Source organism: Aythya marila (genome assembly GCF_965140915.1).
Source record: "Aythya marila genome assembly, chromosome: Z".
Taxonomy (NCBI): domain Eukaryota; kingdom Metazoa; phylum Chordata; class Aves; order Anseriformes; family Anatidae; genus Aythya; species Aythya marila.
Window position 1 is genome coordinate 51,608,484 of NC_139080.1, and position 12,121 is coordinate 51,620,604.

At 44.9% G+C, this 12,121-nt stretch overlaps 1 protein-coding gene across 2 annotated transcripts in view; it reads right to left on the minus strand.

Moving 5' to 3' along the window:
• Positions 1 to 3,120, minus strand: part of LMNB1 (lamin B1) — a 35,463-nt gene extending 32,343 nt beyond the window's left edge. For both annotated transcript variants that reach the window (XM_082784408.1, XM_082784407.1), the window contains exon 1: positions 2,712 to 3,120. In XM_082784408.1, coding sequence (XP_082640534.1) covers positions 2,712 to 3,064 — 353 coding nt within the window. In that variant the 5' untranslated portion in view covers positions 3,065 to 3,120. The remainder of the gene's footprint in view (positions 1 to 2,711) is intronic.
• Positions 3,121 to 12,121: the final 9,001 nt, after the last annotated feature.

Sequence of the window (12,121 nt, forward strand, 5' to 3'; positions counted from 1 at the left end):
GAAGCCTTCATATTCATTTAGTTACAGCAGTACCCACTGCATGGCAGGAGCTCTGCAAGCAGAGCATGCAAAGAGTCCAGTATATATAGCTGCATCAACTTTAGAAAAAATGCAGCTTTTCTTGATGGATTAAAAATGAGAACAGAACGGAGTTCATGAAATCACACCATATATCTGAGACTGAAGTCAACTAACAAGAAATAAAACAAATAGGTGAATGAGCCTTGAAATGTAGAAGTGCTGCAGAACTTTGGAAGTAACCAGAAGATTCAGTTTGATGCCCTCATTAGGCAGAAAGTCAAGGGGCTGAAAGAGCACTGGAATAATAAAAAGTGCAGCAGAAGCCTTTTGTACTAACTAAAGAAAGCAGAGCTGTGCGTCCATCTGGAGAAACAGTAACCACCTACAGAAATACTCAAACGGAGCATGATGGCCATGAAATCATTTTGCCCAAAGTCAGCCAACTAAGTAGCCAGTCATCTGTGCTCTTTCTGCAGTCCCAAGATGACTCAATAGAGGAATTCATTCTACCATTCATCTCCAGTGACTCTGAAGGAAACCAAACCACCAGCCACTACCCAGTCTGACTCTCAGGACGTGGCTGCCAGGACACCCAAGCCAAGAGAATGGTTTGCAGCCTGGCAGCAGAGACAGTCCCACATGGCCTGCCCTTCTCCCTCGCCCTCAGTAACACCCTATATGCCAGCCCTGGTACTTTTCTATGTCAGAAGTGAGTAACTTTCTGCATTCTTAATGATCTAGATTAATAACTGAATAACCAAGACAAAGGACAGAATCATAGGAAGGTGGTAGGAAGATAAGGCACTGTTTCCTTCCACAGCAACACACAGCACAATGACCTCATTTGTGTCCATCTACGACCTTACACAACCAAAAGTGGGTGAGACAAATCCCACTCCAATGACCAGGATGAGTATTTTGCAAAGGTCTAGATACTCTGCAAGAACTAGTACAGTTGATTACCCAGTATTTAAGCCACAGCCAGCATGTACACCATGCTTCCACTTAGCTTTCTGAAAGAACAAAGAATTTGTGTTAAGAGAATGTGAATTCTCACTACACTTTGCAAATGGAAATCTGTAGTCCTAAAGTACCCCCATGCACATTTGTGCAAAGTATTTTCAGAGTGTTTTTGCCAGTTTTTAGACATTTTAAAAGCTGTAAAGAAGAAGCCATCAGGGGGTATTGTCCAAATACAGGAATTTTCCATATGGGAAAAAAAAAATCACCTTTTCTTTGGAAGACTTTGGAAACAGAGTTACAGATAAGCATCTTAAAAATACCCAAAGATGGCCTAAGAAACTACATGCCATAGTAAGATCTGCCAAACTACAAATAACCACAGACACACACAGAATCTGGCAGTGTTATGCAGCAGCGAGTGTTCATCTCACAAAACTACCGAGTAGTTCAAGCCTGGAACTAAAATCTCGTTGTGCTTTGTAGTGCAATAAGATGATCTCAGACAGGTACTCATATCAAGGAATATTACACTCATCTTCATAAGAGGCCACAGCAGCACAAGAACAATTTTTAGTCATCTTTTTACACTGGTTATCAGTGCACAGAAAAATGCAAATGAGAAAATGAAGAGCCTCCTGCTCACATCATTAAAATGTCTCAATTACAGCCACAGAAAGGGAAGCGGCAGTAATGCCTTTTCCTATAGATTGTGTCTTCATCCCAAGCCTCCACCTATTCATCTGTCAGCTTCTGAGAAGATTATATCTTTCCCCATCAAGTCACAAAGAGATGGAAATTCCTGGTTAGCCTTTCAAGTCATTTTGATGCCCATCTGCAGCTGCACTTTGCTTTCCCTGCCACTGCCAATATTGTTTGTGATAGAAGTCTTTCACGGGTTGACAAAGAGCAACCACAACGACCTGCTGGTTAGCAGCACACAATAAAGCATGCAAAGCGAGGCACATTAGGAGCCCAGACGATGCAAGAGATGTCTGCAGACAGATGAAAACGTCAGGGAAGTACTGTACACACGCGGTATCTTTTTTCATTATTAAAATTAGAACAGAGACTGCATTCAGCTGAAAATAAAAATTAACAGATTATACGAGAGCAGAGCAGGGTTAAAAGCACGGCTCTTTGCTTTTCTTTCAAGATTAACCCACGGGTAAAGTACGGCATACCCAGGGCGACATCTGGTGCGCCCTGCTCGCCCAAACGGCGGGGGGGAAAAAAAAAAAAAACAACGAGCAGCAAATTCCCTTTTGTTAACGGGGAGCTGCAGCAGGCGCAGAACTGCGCCTCGAGGCACGGGAAAACCAGCAGCAGGCTGCACGGGGCTGCGGGCAACCCGGCCGGCTGGCAGGAGACCCTGCCCGTGGCAGGGGGATGGCATGAGATGTTTTTTGGAGGGATGGGGATCGGGGGGAAGAGGGGGGGGAGGGATGGATGTGTAGCTACGATGCCTCGCCCCGCCTCGGGGCCGGGCCGCCGCTTCCCGCCGGGGCGGACCGGGGCGGCGCTGCCTCCTCCTGCCGCACGCTCATTCATTCCCTGCCCGGCACGGCACGGCACGGCGCCAGGGGGAGCCCTGCAACGGGATGGGAAGGGATGGGAAGGGATGGGAAGGGATGGGAAGGGATGGGAAGGGATGGGAAGGGATGGGAAGGGATGGGAAGGGATGGGAAGGGATGGGAAGGGATGGGAAGTCCCCCCCCAGCCCCGCTCACCTGCTCAGCAGCTGCTCGTGCTCGGCGCGGACCTTGCCGAGCTCGATCTGCAGCCTGGCCCGCTCCCTCGCCGTGTCGTCCAGCACCTGCCGGGTGTCAGCCAGCTCGGTCTCGTACAGCGCCTTCAGGCCGGTGACCTCGCGGCCGCGCACCTCCTCGCGCTCGGAGGCCTGCAGCTGCAGGGTGCTGTTCTCCGTCTCCAGGCCGCGCACCTTGTCGATGTAGGCGGCCAGCCGGTCGTTCAGCTGCCGCAGCTCCTCCTTCTCCTGCAGCCGCGAGATGCGCGTGGGGCTCAGCGGCGCGGCGGCCGCGGTGCCCCGCGAGCGGCGGCTCAGCGGCACGGAGGACGACATGGCGCAGGCTGCGGTGGCGGCGGCACCCCCGGCAGCACACCCCCGCCCCAGGAGCAGCGCCGGGCTCGGCGCCGCGATCCAAAATGGCCGGCGCCCGCCCAGCCCCGCGCCCCCGACCCTCCGCCGGCGCCCACGTGGCCGGCCCGCAGCCAATGGCGCGCCGAGGCGGGCCGCGCGCCCGCCGCGATTCAAAACCCGCCGCCGGCTGCAACTGTCAGGCACCGCCCCGCCCCCTCCCTCCCCACCCCTCCTGAGGGGACCGGCCCGGCCCCGCCGCCCTTTGTTGCCTCCCCCCCGGTTCCTCCAAGCGTTGCGGCAGCCGCAATGTAATAAAATGTAATTATGCGCAGCCGGCTCCAGCCAGGTTTCGGTGGCGGCGTGTGGATGCGCCTGATCTGGTGCCAGCCCGGCTCCCCCGGGCGCGCGTCGTGTCCCCGGCTGCCGGCTCGTTCCCTCGGTGCCACAGGGTGCAGGCGGCGGGGACTGCTGAAAGTCCGCTTTATGGCCTCAAAGCAGCAGCATCCCTCCACGAGCACGGCTCACTAGGCTGTGCCTCCGTAAATCAGTCCACACCAGGGCCACTCGGCGAATGCTTCAAAGGGGCGCTTCGAAACCCAGTGGCTCTTCTCACACAAACTCCTGTAGGAAGGGTTTGTCAGCAGGAAAACACTAAGATTTTCTCCTCACCTCATTTATGACGGTTCTTCCTATAAGGAGGCACAGGCAGAGGCTAAAAACCTGGTAGTTTTCCACAGGACGTGAGGTTGACCCCATCTGAAGCTGGGGACTGCATGTCCATTCACAGACATTCATTCCCAGCTCAGTTTGCCTTAGCAAAATCATTTTTGCAAATTTCAGCTATTAAGAGGCATCCCCTCAAGGAAAAAAAAATATATACATATATAAATATATATATATATATATATGCCAGTCAGAGGGGCTTATATGAGTACAGGTAATTTAGCCACAGCAGGGAGTCCCTGTTTTTTCCTACATGGTGCCTTTGTTGTTGACACAGATTGTTCTCTCTTCCTTTTTGCTTCTGCCTTTTAATGCAACCTTTTCTTTCCCAGCCCTTTGGAAAACAGCAAAGCCAGTTAGGAAGAGTGAAAACAGCTGGTAAAAGAAAAAAAAAAAAAAAAAAAAAAAAAAAAAAAAAAAAGAGGAATTTCGTCTCTATAGCACCTGCTGCAACATAAAATTGTCAGTAAAGTAGGATTACAACCCAAGGTAGTTTTACACTGCAGCTGGCACTAGAGTGAAAGGATCTGTATTCACAGGCAGTACACGAGACATGTAAAATTTGGGATACTTTACTGGTGTACAAGCTGAGCCCTCTGCAGGTGTTTAGCGTTGGTTTTGGTTATGTCTGCTTCACAGATTTAACACAGCGCTGGGTGTTAAATCACTGAGCTTTCATTCTGTTTTAGAGATGTATATTACAACTCTCCCCATATTTGATTTGCAGTTATTGTGCTTGAAGTGAAGCATATTGCTTTTACCAAAGGAGTTATGGGAAGTTTTTCATTTTATCTCCCAGATTAAAAAGACATATTTAAACATTTAAAGCTCCCTGTCGTTTGCTTACACCTGAGATTTCTTCCTGGTATTTATGTGATTGAATTCATCTTGTTCCACTAGGCTGAGACAGAAAATACAAACAGAAAAGCGTGTAAATCATGCCTCGGCTGATGTCAGACACTTTGCTTGTGAAACTGAATATCGATATTGTTCTTGCTCCTTTGCTCTTGGCAGCTTGGGCCTGATAGAAACCACATATGTGGTACGCTTCCTTTGTGTGGAGAAGCCGGTAAGTGCCATTGTTAAATCAGCCAGAGGGGTCACTGCTCAGAGGCACAAGACAGCCACAGAGGACTGAGCATTGACGCTGCCATCCCTACAGACTGCTGCCCAAGGGAATCGGGAGTGTCTTCTCTACCTCAAAGCAAAGCAAAACAAAGGAACGTGTTGTTTACCCTTGTGGCTTACAACTTGACTCAAAACGATTTCAGCTTATTAAAACTCTGATATGCTTTGCAGCTCTTAGAACTGATCTCTGAACAAGAACTTTGACACAGCTTTGAAATACCACCACTGTCACAATCTGATACATTTACAGCCAGCATAAATCGTATATATCAGTCATCTGTATATCTTACAGACACAGCAGACTACACAGCATTGAGACTTCCCTCCCTTAAACAAGGAAAATATTTCATTGAGATAATATAGCATTTGTTCCTTTCATTTTAAAAGTCTCAGCTTTCCAACACGCACCATTTAACAGCAAAGTTTTAATTTCTAAACTTTTTACATAAAAGTAATTTACGTAAGCTATTAAACTATTTTAAAAAAAAAAAAAAAACTATTAAAAGTAATTTACTTAAACTATTTGTGATGTTTCTCAAATGCCAGGGTGAAGTGTATAGCTAATTGAACAAGTGCACAAGTGCCTCCCCAGTTAGATGGTAGGGTGGACCGTAAGATCTTGGAGAAAAGGAGCCTGGAGAAAAGGAGGCTCAGGGGTGACCTTATCGCTCTCTACAGGTACCTTAAAGGAGGCTGTAGCGAGGTGGGGGTTGGTCTGTTCTCCCACATGCCTGGTGACAGGACGAGGGGGAATGGGCTTAAGTTGCGCCAGGGGAGTTTTAGGTTGGATGTTAGGAAGAACTTCTTTACTGAAAGGGTTGTGAGGCATTGGAACAGGCTGCCCAGGGAAGTGGTGGAGTCACCATCCCTGGAAGTCTTCAAAAGACGTTTAGATGTAGAGCTTAGGGATATGGTTTAGTGGGGACTGCTAGCGTTAGGTAGAGGTTGGACTCGATGATCTTGAGGTCTCTTCCAACCTAGAAATTCTGTGATTCTGTGACAGATTGTGTACATAACCCTCTGTCACGGTGACCCATATTTTGATGGGGTATCCCTTATTACTATTATCTGGTCATGCCTTTTTCAAATTGCTAATCGACCGAGGCCTTCTCCAAGGCCTACAATTACTAGAAACAAAAGTAACGGTTGAGTTTTCCCTGTCATTATTTTTAAACTTTAGGTTTCCAAATAATTATCAATACAAATAATAAGATATATGTACTACTAGAACAAAAACCCCTTGGGAGCACTTTGATTTGCTATAGGCTAGTCCTTTCTCTCACTCGCAAGCCACACTCATTAGTTATCTGTGAAAATAAAAGGTTAGTTTACAATTGTAAGCTTTTATCCTGCTCAGAGTCCACTATGAGATTTTTCTCTTTGATTTCAACTTCCAACAAGTCTTCTGTAGGAACAGCTTCCCAGGTACTAGGGTCAATGGATGCCTTCACTCGAGTATAGTGAGTCCAACCTTTTTCTGCAGTTCTTACGGCTGTTTCAGTGGTCAGTAATTGTCCTTCCCATTCAGGCTGGAGTTGATTCTTTCCAGGTCTGAATCAGGACCCAATTTCCTGGGTGATGGTGGTGAATGGGGAATTCCAAAGGTGGGGTTTGAGCCAACAGCCCATGGGTGCTGAGAGATGACAAAGAAGAGGACAGCCCCTCTTACCCTTAAGAAAACTCTCTTGTTTTGAATTGTGGTATCTCATCCCTTCTGCCCAGATAGGGCAATCTGAACAGCATCTCATATGATGAAATTCCTATATCCTTTCTCAGTGCTGTTTGAACCTGTAGGAGTAAGCATTTTACCCAAGGAAGTTGGGTTCCTAACACTAATTTAGTTAATTGCTTCTTTAATGTCTGGTTCATTCACTCCATCTTCCCAAAAGAGGAGGGGTGCCAGGGGGTGTGAAAATCCCACTCAGTCTCTAAGGCCTGCTTTAACCCTTGCAGTAAAGCTTACACCCAGACAGTCACGTGGTCACTTAGGACAAACAAGTAATTCAGTAAAGTCTACCTGTATACTTTGAAAAAGTAGGATCCCTGGCTCCTGTCCCCCTCTAGGTGGGTTACGGATGACCTTTTTATTTACCTTTTGACATATGGTACATCCCCTGCATATTTGCTTTACTAAAGTGTATATTCCTACACAGACACACTTTCTTAGCACAACGTCACACATTGCTTGCACCTCCCAATGACTCTTGATGTAAAACAATTAATATTTGCCTCACTGGTGCTTTATTCAGCATTTCTCTCCCATCAGGGAGTATCCATTTTCCTTCAGACTTCGTGGCTCCTGATTCCTTAAAAAAAAAAAAAATCTTTCTCTTAAAACTTTTTGGTTCTTTCTTAGTTTTCAACAATTCCCTGAATCCTCTCTGGATTTATTCTTTGGTTTTCCTCAGACATTAAATGCCTTAAATACTTGACTTCGTTTTCTACATATTGTAGTTTATTTTTCAATACTCCCAAGCTCTGCTCTCCCAGAAAGTTGAATAGCGTGTTGGTAGCTTCCTTCACAACTCTTTTCTCCTGTCCTGACAATAAAAAATCATCCACATATTTGTAACAGTAACACCTCCTTGGGAGGTTTCAATTGCTCCAAAATCTGTTCTAGAACTTGCCCAAATAAATTGGTGTACCTGTAAACCCAAGGTAAAACTATCCACCTGTATTGTTGCTTCCACCCCCATTTCAGGGTCTTTCCAGTCAGAGGTGAATATATGTTTGCTCTCAGGGCCTGAGAGCACTCCATTAATAACACTGTTATTCCAGTCTAACAATTTACTGTTTGAATGCCCAATTTCATCATCAAATCCCTTCCCAACAAGTTAGTCCCTGCCTTGGGTACATATAATAATAGCCCAGTGATCGTTTTATCCCCTAGTCTCAGCTTGGTATCCCCCAAAAGTGGCACTGTTATCCCAGCCCCTTCTACCCCCATCACTTTTGAGGGTTTCATTGGTTAATTTAATCCCTGATACTTTACAGGCCAGTAATGACCTAGCTGCCCCAGTGTGTTGGGTTTGATGGCAAGGTTTTTTGGGGGGGAAGAGAGAGAAGCTGCAGTGGCAGCCCCCACAAGAAAAATCCAGAAGCCTCCCCATGGCAGATAAGAGACAATCTCATCTGGCCCCAAAGGGGCCCACCCCTGCCCAGAGCCAAGCCATGAGCAACACAGTCCGTGCCTCTGTGAGAGCACATCCATGAAAACAACCAAACAAACATAAACCTGCTGCTCAACAGCAGCTGGGAGAGCGAGGAATGAGAAACCTTCCCGCAGACACCAAGGTCAGTGCAGGAGGGGGAGGAGGCACTCCAGGTGCCAGAGCCGAAGCCCCCCTGCAGCCTGTGGAGAGGCCCCTGGTGGAGCAGGCTGTCTCCCCCCACCCCCGCCTTTCTCGATACTTGGGCAACTGACCAAACACTACAGCAAATATACCAAAACTTCTAGACTGTTACTTACATAATGCCTACATCCTCTTTCCCTGCTCATTCAACTTGGAACAGCTCTGTCAGACACTACATACCACACCTTTAACACCTTCAGTAACCCTTTTTAAGGGTAACTCACCTATGAGTTTACCAGACTTGCTGGTGTACTGCCAAGCACTTCACCGTGCAAGGGCTTACTGTACACCAAATTTCCTGAGACTCTTCCCTTATCTCATGCTTCGTCCGTCTCCAGCCGTGCCCCTTGCAGAGCTACGGAACCACGGATCAGTAAAACTCCACACTCACAAAAGTACGTCTCAATCACACATTGCACAGTCTCACCCGACCCCCAAGGCAATACTTAATATTTCTTACTTTGGTCTGTGCACAGAGTGACCGGATCAATTCTTAAAACCCGGAGTGCCTACCTTCTTCCTTTTCCCCACTACTTCACGGATCCTGTCTCTGTCATCAGTCTCGGGCCCTGTGTCAGCTCTCCGCAGAACCACCACCGTCGATGCACAGGACCACTGAAATCAGCGGGGCATGCCTTCCTGCTGCTGCAGTGGTGGGGCTCCCCAGCAGGTGACTGGATCTTGGACGAGCCCCCAAATTGTGAGAAACACGCCATAGCCAGTAACTTAGACTCAGACGAGGGTCTCAGTGAAGTAGTAAATTATTCACGATTGTAATGGCAGGCACTCCACAAGCAGGAGAGTGCCCCTACTAGTTCCAAAACACAGTTTATATACCTTTTGATGACAGGACCCTCCCCTGTTTCCCCACCGAGTGGGTAATCCAGGTTCACAATCTATCTGATGCTTCACAAACAATGCATGGCCTTCAGTTGCCAGCCTGTTAAATTTCAGATTTCTTTTGACGTTTTTACTGCTTGAAGTGGTAATGTTTCTTCACTTGTCTGACTTGACTTAACACCGTGATTTTCGCCTAACTGCTCTAAGGAGTCTGTTTGTCTGTATTTTACAAGGTCGCCTGCTAAGCTTTCTTATCACTGCAAGCATATCTCAATACCACATTCCTTTCCCCTAAACAATATAACTCTGCAAAAACAACGTTTCTATTCCCATACCACTCAGGGAATGTCTGCTACAGAAGAGTCCATCTGAGTAAATGCTGCAGTCTGTGCTTTGAAGAAGCCAGCAAAACCAACAAAAACCAACAACAAGTTACAGAAAAAATAGTTACAGTCCTGCTAGATGTAGCAGGGATCTAGAAGGGCTGTTCCTGTCAGCTACAGTCAGTATCAAGTAAGTGAAACTTTGCTAAGCATTTTCACAACCTTGGAACACAAAATAAACATGTGCTTGTATGCACAGCATATCAGGACCTGATCCCAAGAGCAATTAACTTTACAGTAAAGAGCTAAAAAGACTGTCTTTCAGCAGATTCCTTTTTTTTTTTTTTTTTTTCCCCGTGTTATCATTTATGCATCATAAATATTACTGTATTTAATTCTGGCAAGTCAATGAAAACGTCAATTCCTTTGGTTATATAGTGCTGACTAAAGACCACTACTGGGGACACAGACACTCTGAAACAGAATCTTGCTTTATTTTCACTTTGCAGCGTTGGGGGGGTGGGAGGGAAGAGGAAGTGACAAGCAGGGAATAGGTATGTCTACAGATGTTTAGAAAGACAGCAAAATCTGGAGACTAGTCACATCAGCAGATAGGATAATAGTAATACTCTTCCCTGTTTTTTTTTGGCTTTGATAATGCAAAAGTGATGCCAGTCAGATAACTGTAAGGTCTACATGGTCCGTGTGTTTCTAATTACTACTTTGTATTGTAATAACTCATGTATGACTACATTACTTTTAATAAGTTTCCTCATGTATAACTCAAAGCCTAAGAAGTACTTTTAAATTATTAATTTTAAATTGTACCTCATAAGGATTCAAACAGATCAAACAGAGCTATCAATATTTCCTGCATATACACAAAACGCAAAAAATAAATAAAATAAAATAAAATAAAATAAAATAAAATAAAATAAAATAAAATAAAATAAAATAAAATAAAATAAAATAAAATAAAATAAAATAAAATAAAATAAAGATTCTGGGAATCTTTCAGTTACTGTTTAAGGTAAAAATATGTATTTTTTCATTTCTGCTGAAGCCATCACATTGAAAGTTTTTTGAAGACTATTTTGTGTTCTGTGGGATATATATCCTCCAGGAGAAGTTGAAATAGCATGAATAGAGGTATTTGGGATGCGGCCTTGCTGCATCTGCAAGCTTGTGGCACACTAAGATTGATGAAGGCAGGGGAGGAGAAGGGAATGTAGCCTGAAGCAGCAGCGCAGGAAAGACCGAAGCAGAAAGAATGTTGCAAGAGTTGTAGCGCTCCTCAGTATCCATTACTGACACCACCACTGTTCATTTTTCTTTACTCAAGCAGATCCTAGAGTTTTCGAGGCAGAGAAAATCACCCTGTGATGCATGTTTAGAGGAAGGGATGCACGGTGGTGATTGATTTTGACTTAGATCATGTCCAGGGAATATTCTATACCTGCCGCCCCCCTCTGCATAGAAGTCTCCGTAGGAGAGATGTAGTGATATTACTGTTAGTCTGTGCTGAAGTCACTTCCCACAGTGATTGCAAAACCCCAAAGCAGAGAGAAAGAAACTACAGGTGGTAAAAGAGAAGCAGGAACTGAAGATATGTAGCTCCACGTGAGCTATGAGCTGAGAGCTTATTAGGGACAATTTAAAAAGTTCTGTGCAAAACTAGAAACATCCTATTTCCACACAGGCAAACAGCTATAAAACAGATTACAGAGAATCTCCTTGCTTAATAATATGCCAGTTAGTACAGGAGACTTACGCTTATACTGAATTAATGGTCTTCAGGAAGAACTTTTTGCTGAAAAATTACAGAGGTATTAACCATTCTGATACATGAGAGCACTTTGCTGTAGCTGGTGACAGAACAACTCCAATTCACTAAGTAAGGACAATGGCTAAGAGAACACATTAATTGTTGCCAACTTCTGTGACTTTGTCATCAGTTTTATAAAGCTATTTATTTTTGTTTCAAAGACTAATTATGAATTCCACTGAATAATCACAACTCAAAGTTTCAGTTAAAATATTGTTGTCTTTTTAGTGGTCAAGAAAAAAAAAGTGTGAGTTAGTGCAAAATTAAACATCTTAATTAAACAAAATTAAACACTTGCTTTGACTTTAAATTAGTACCTGAGAGGTGACAGTAGGCATAGTGAGCTTCCTGGTTTCTGTGCATTAATGTGGGCTCTCATGTGGTTTATCTGTTCCACATCTCCAAGCAAGTTTAGTACTGAATTTCAGAAAACTGTACATGTATTCTAGTAGCCTGTTGCTCACTCACATATGCTGCTCTCTCACCAGTCAGAGCTCATTTATTCAAGAGAATAAACACCTGGAAAAGCCATGGGAGAAATATCCAACTCTATTTAATACCATGAATCACAGTGCTCACCAGACTGGCTCCTCTCTGTACTGACAGAGCATCAAAAAAAAAAAAAAAAAACAAAACAAACAAACAAACAAAAAAACCCACCAGTGCTAGGTCACGGAAAAACCACAATAAAACCCAAACACCGTAACTCATGCACATTGATGATGGGATGGAACAAGAAGGGCAGCTCAGACTGATGCACAGCATTAAGATTTCTTTGCTTCCATCAGAAACAGCTCCAGGCTCCACAACAGTAGTTAGGATAGTTACTGGGTTAGAGTGCTTTTAG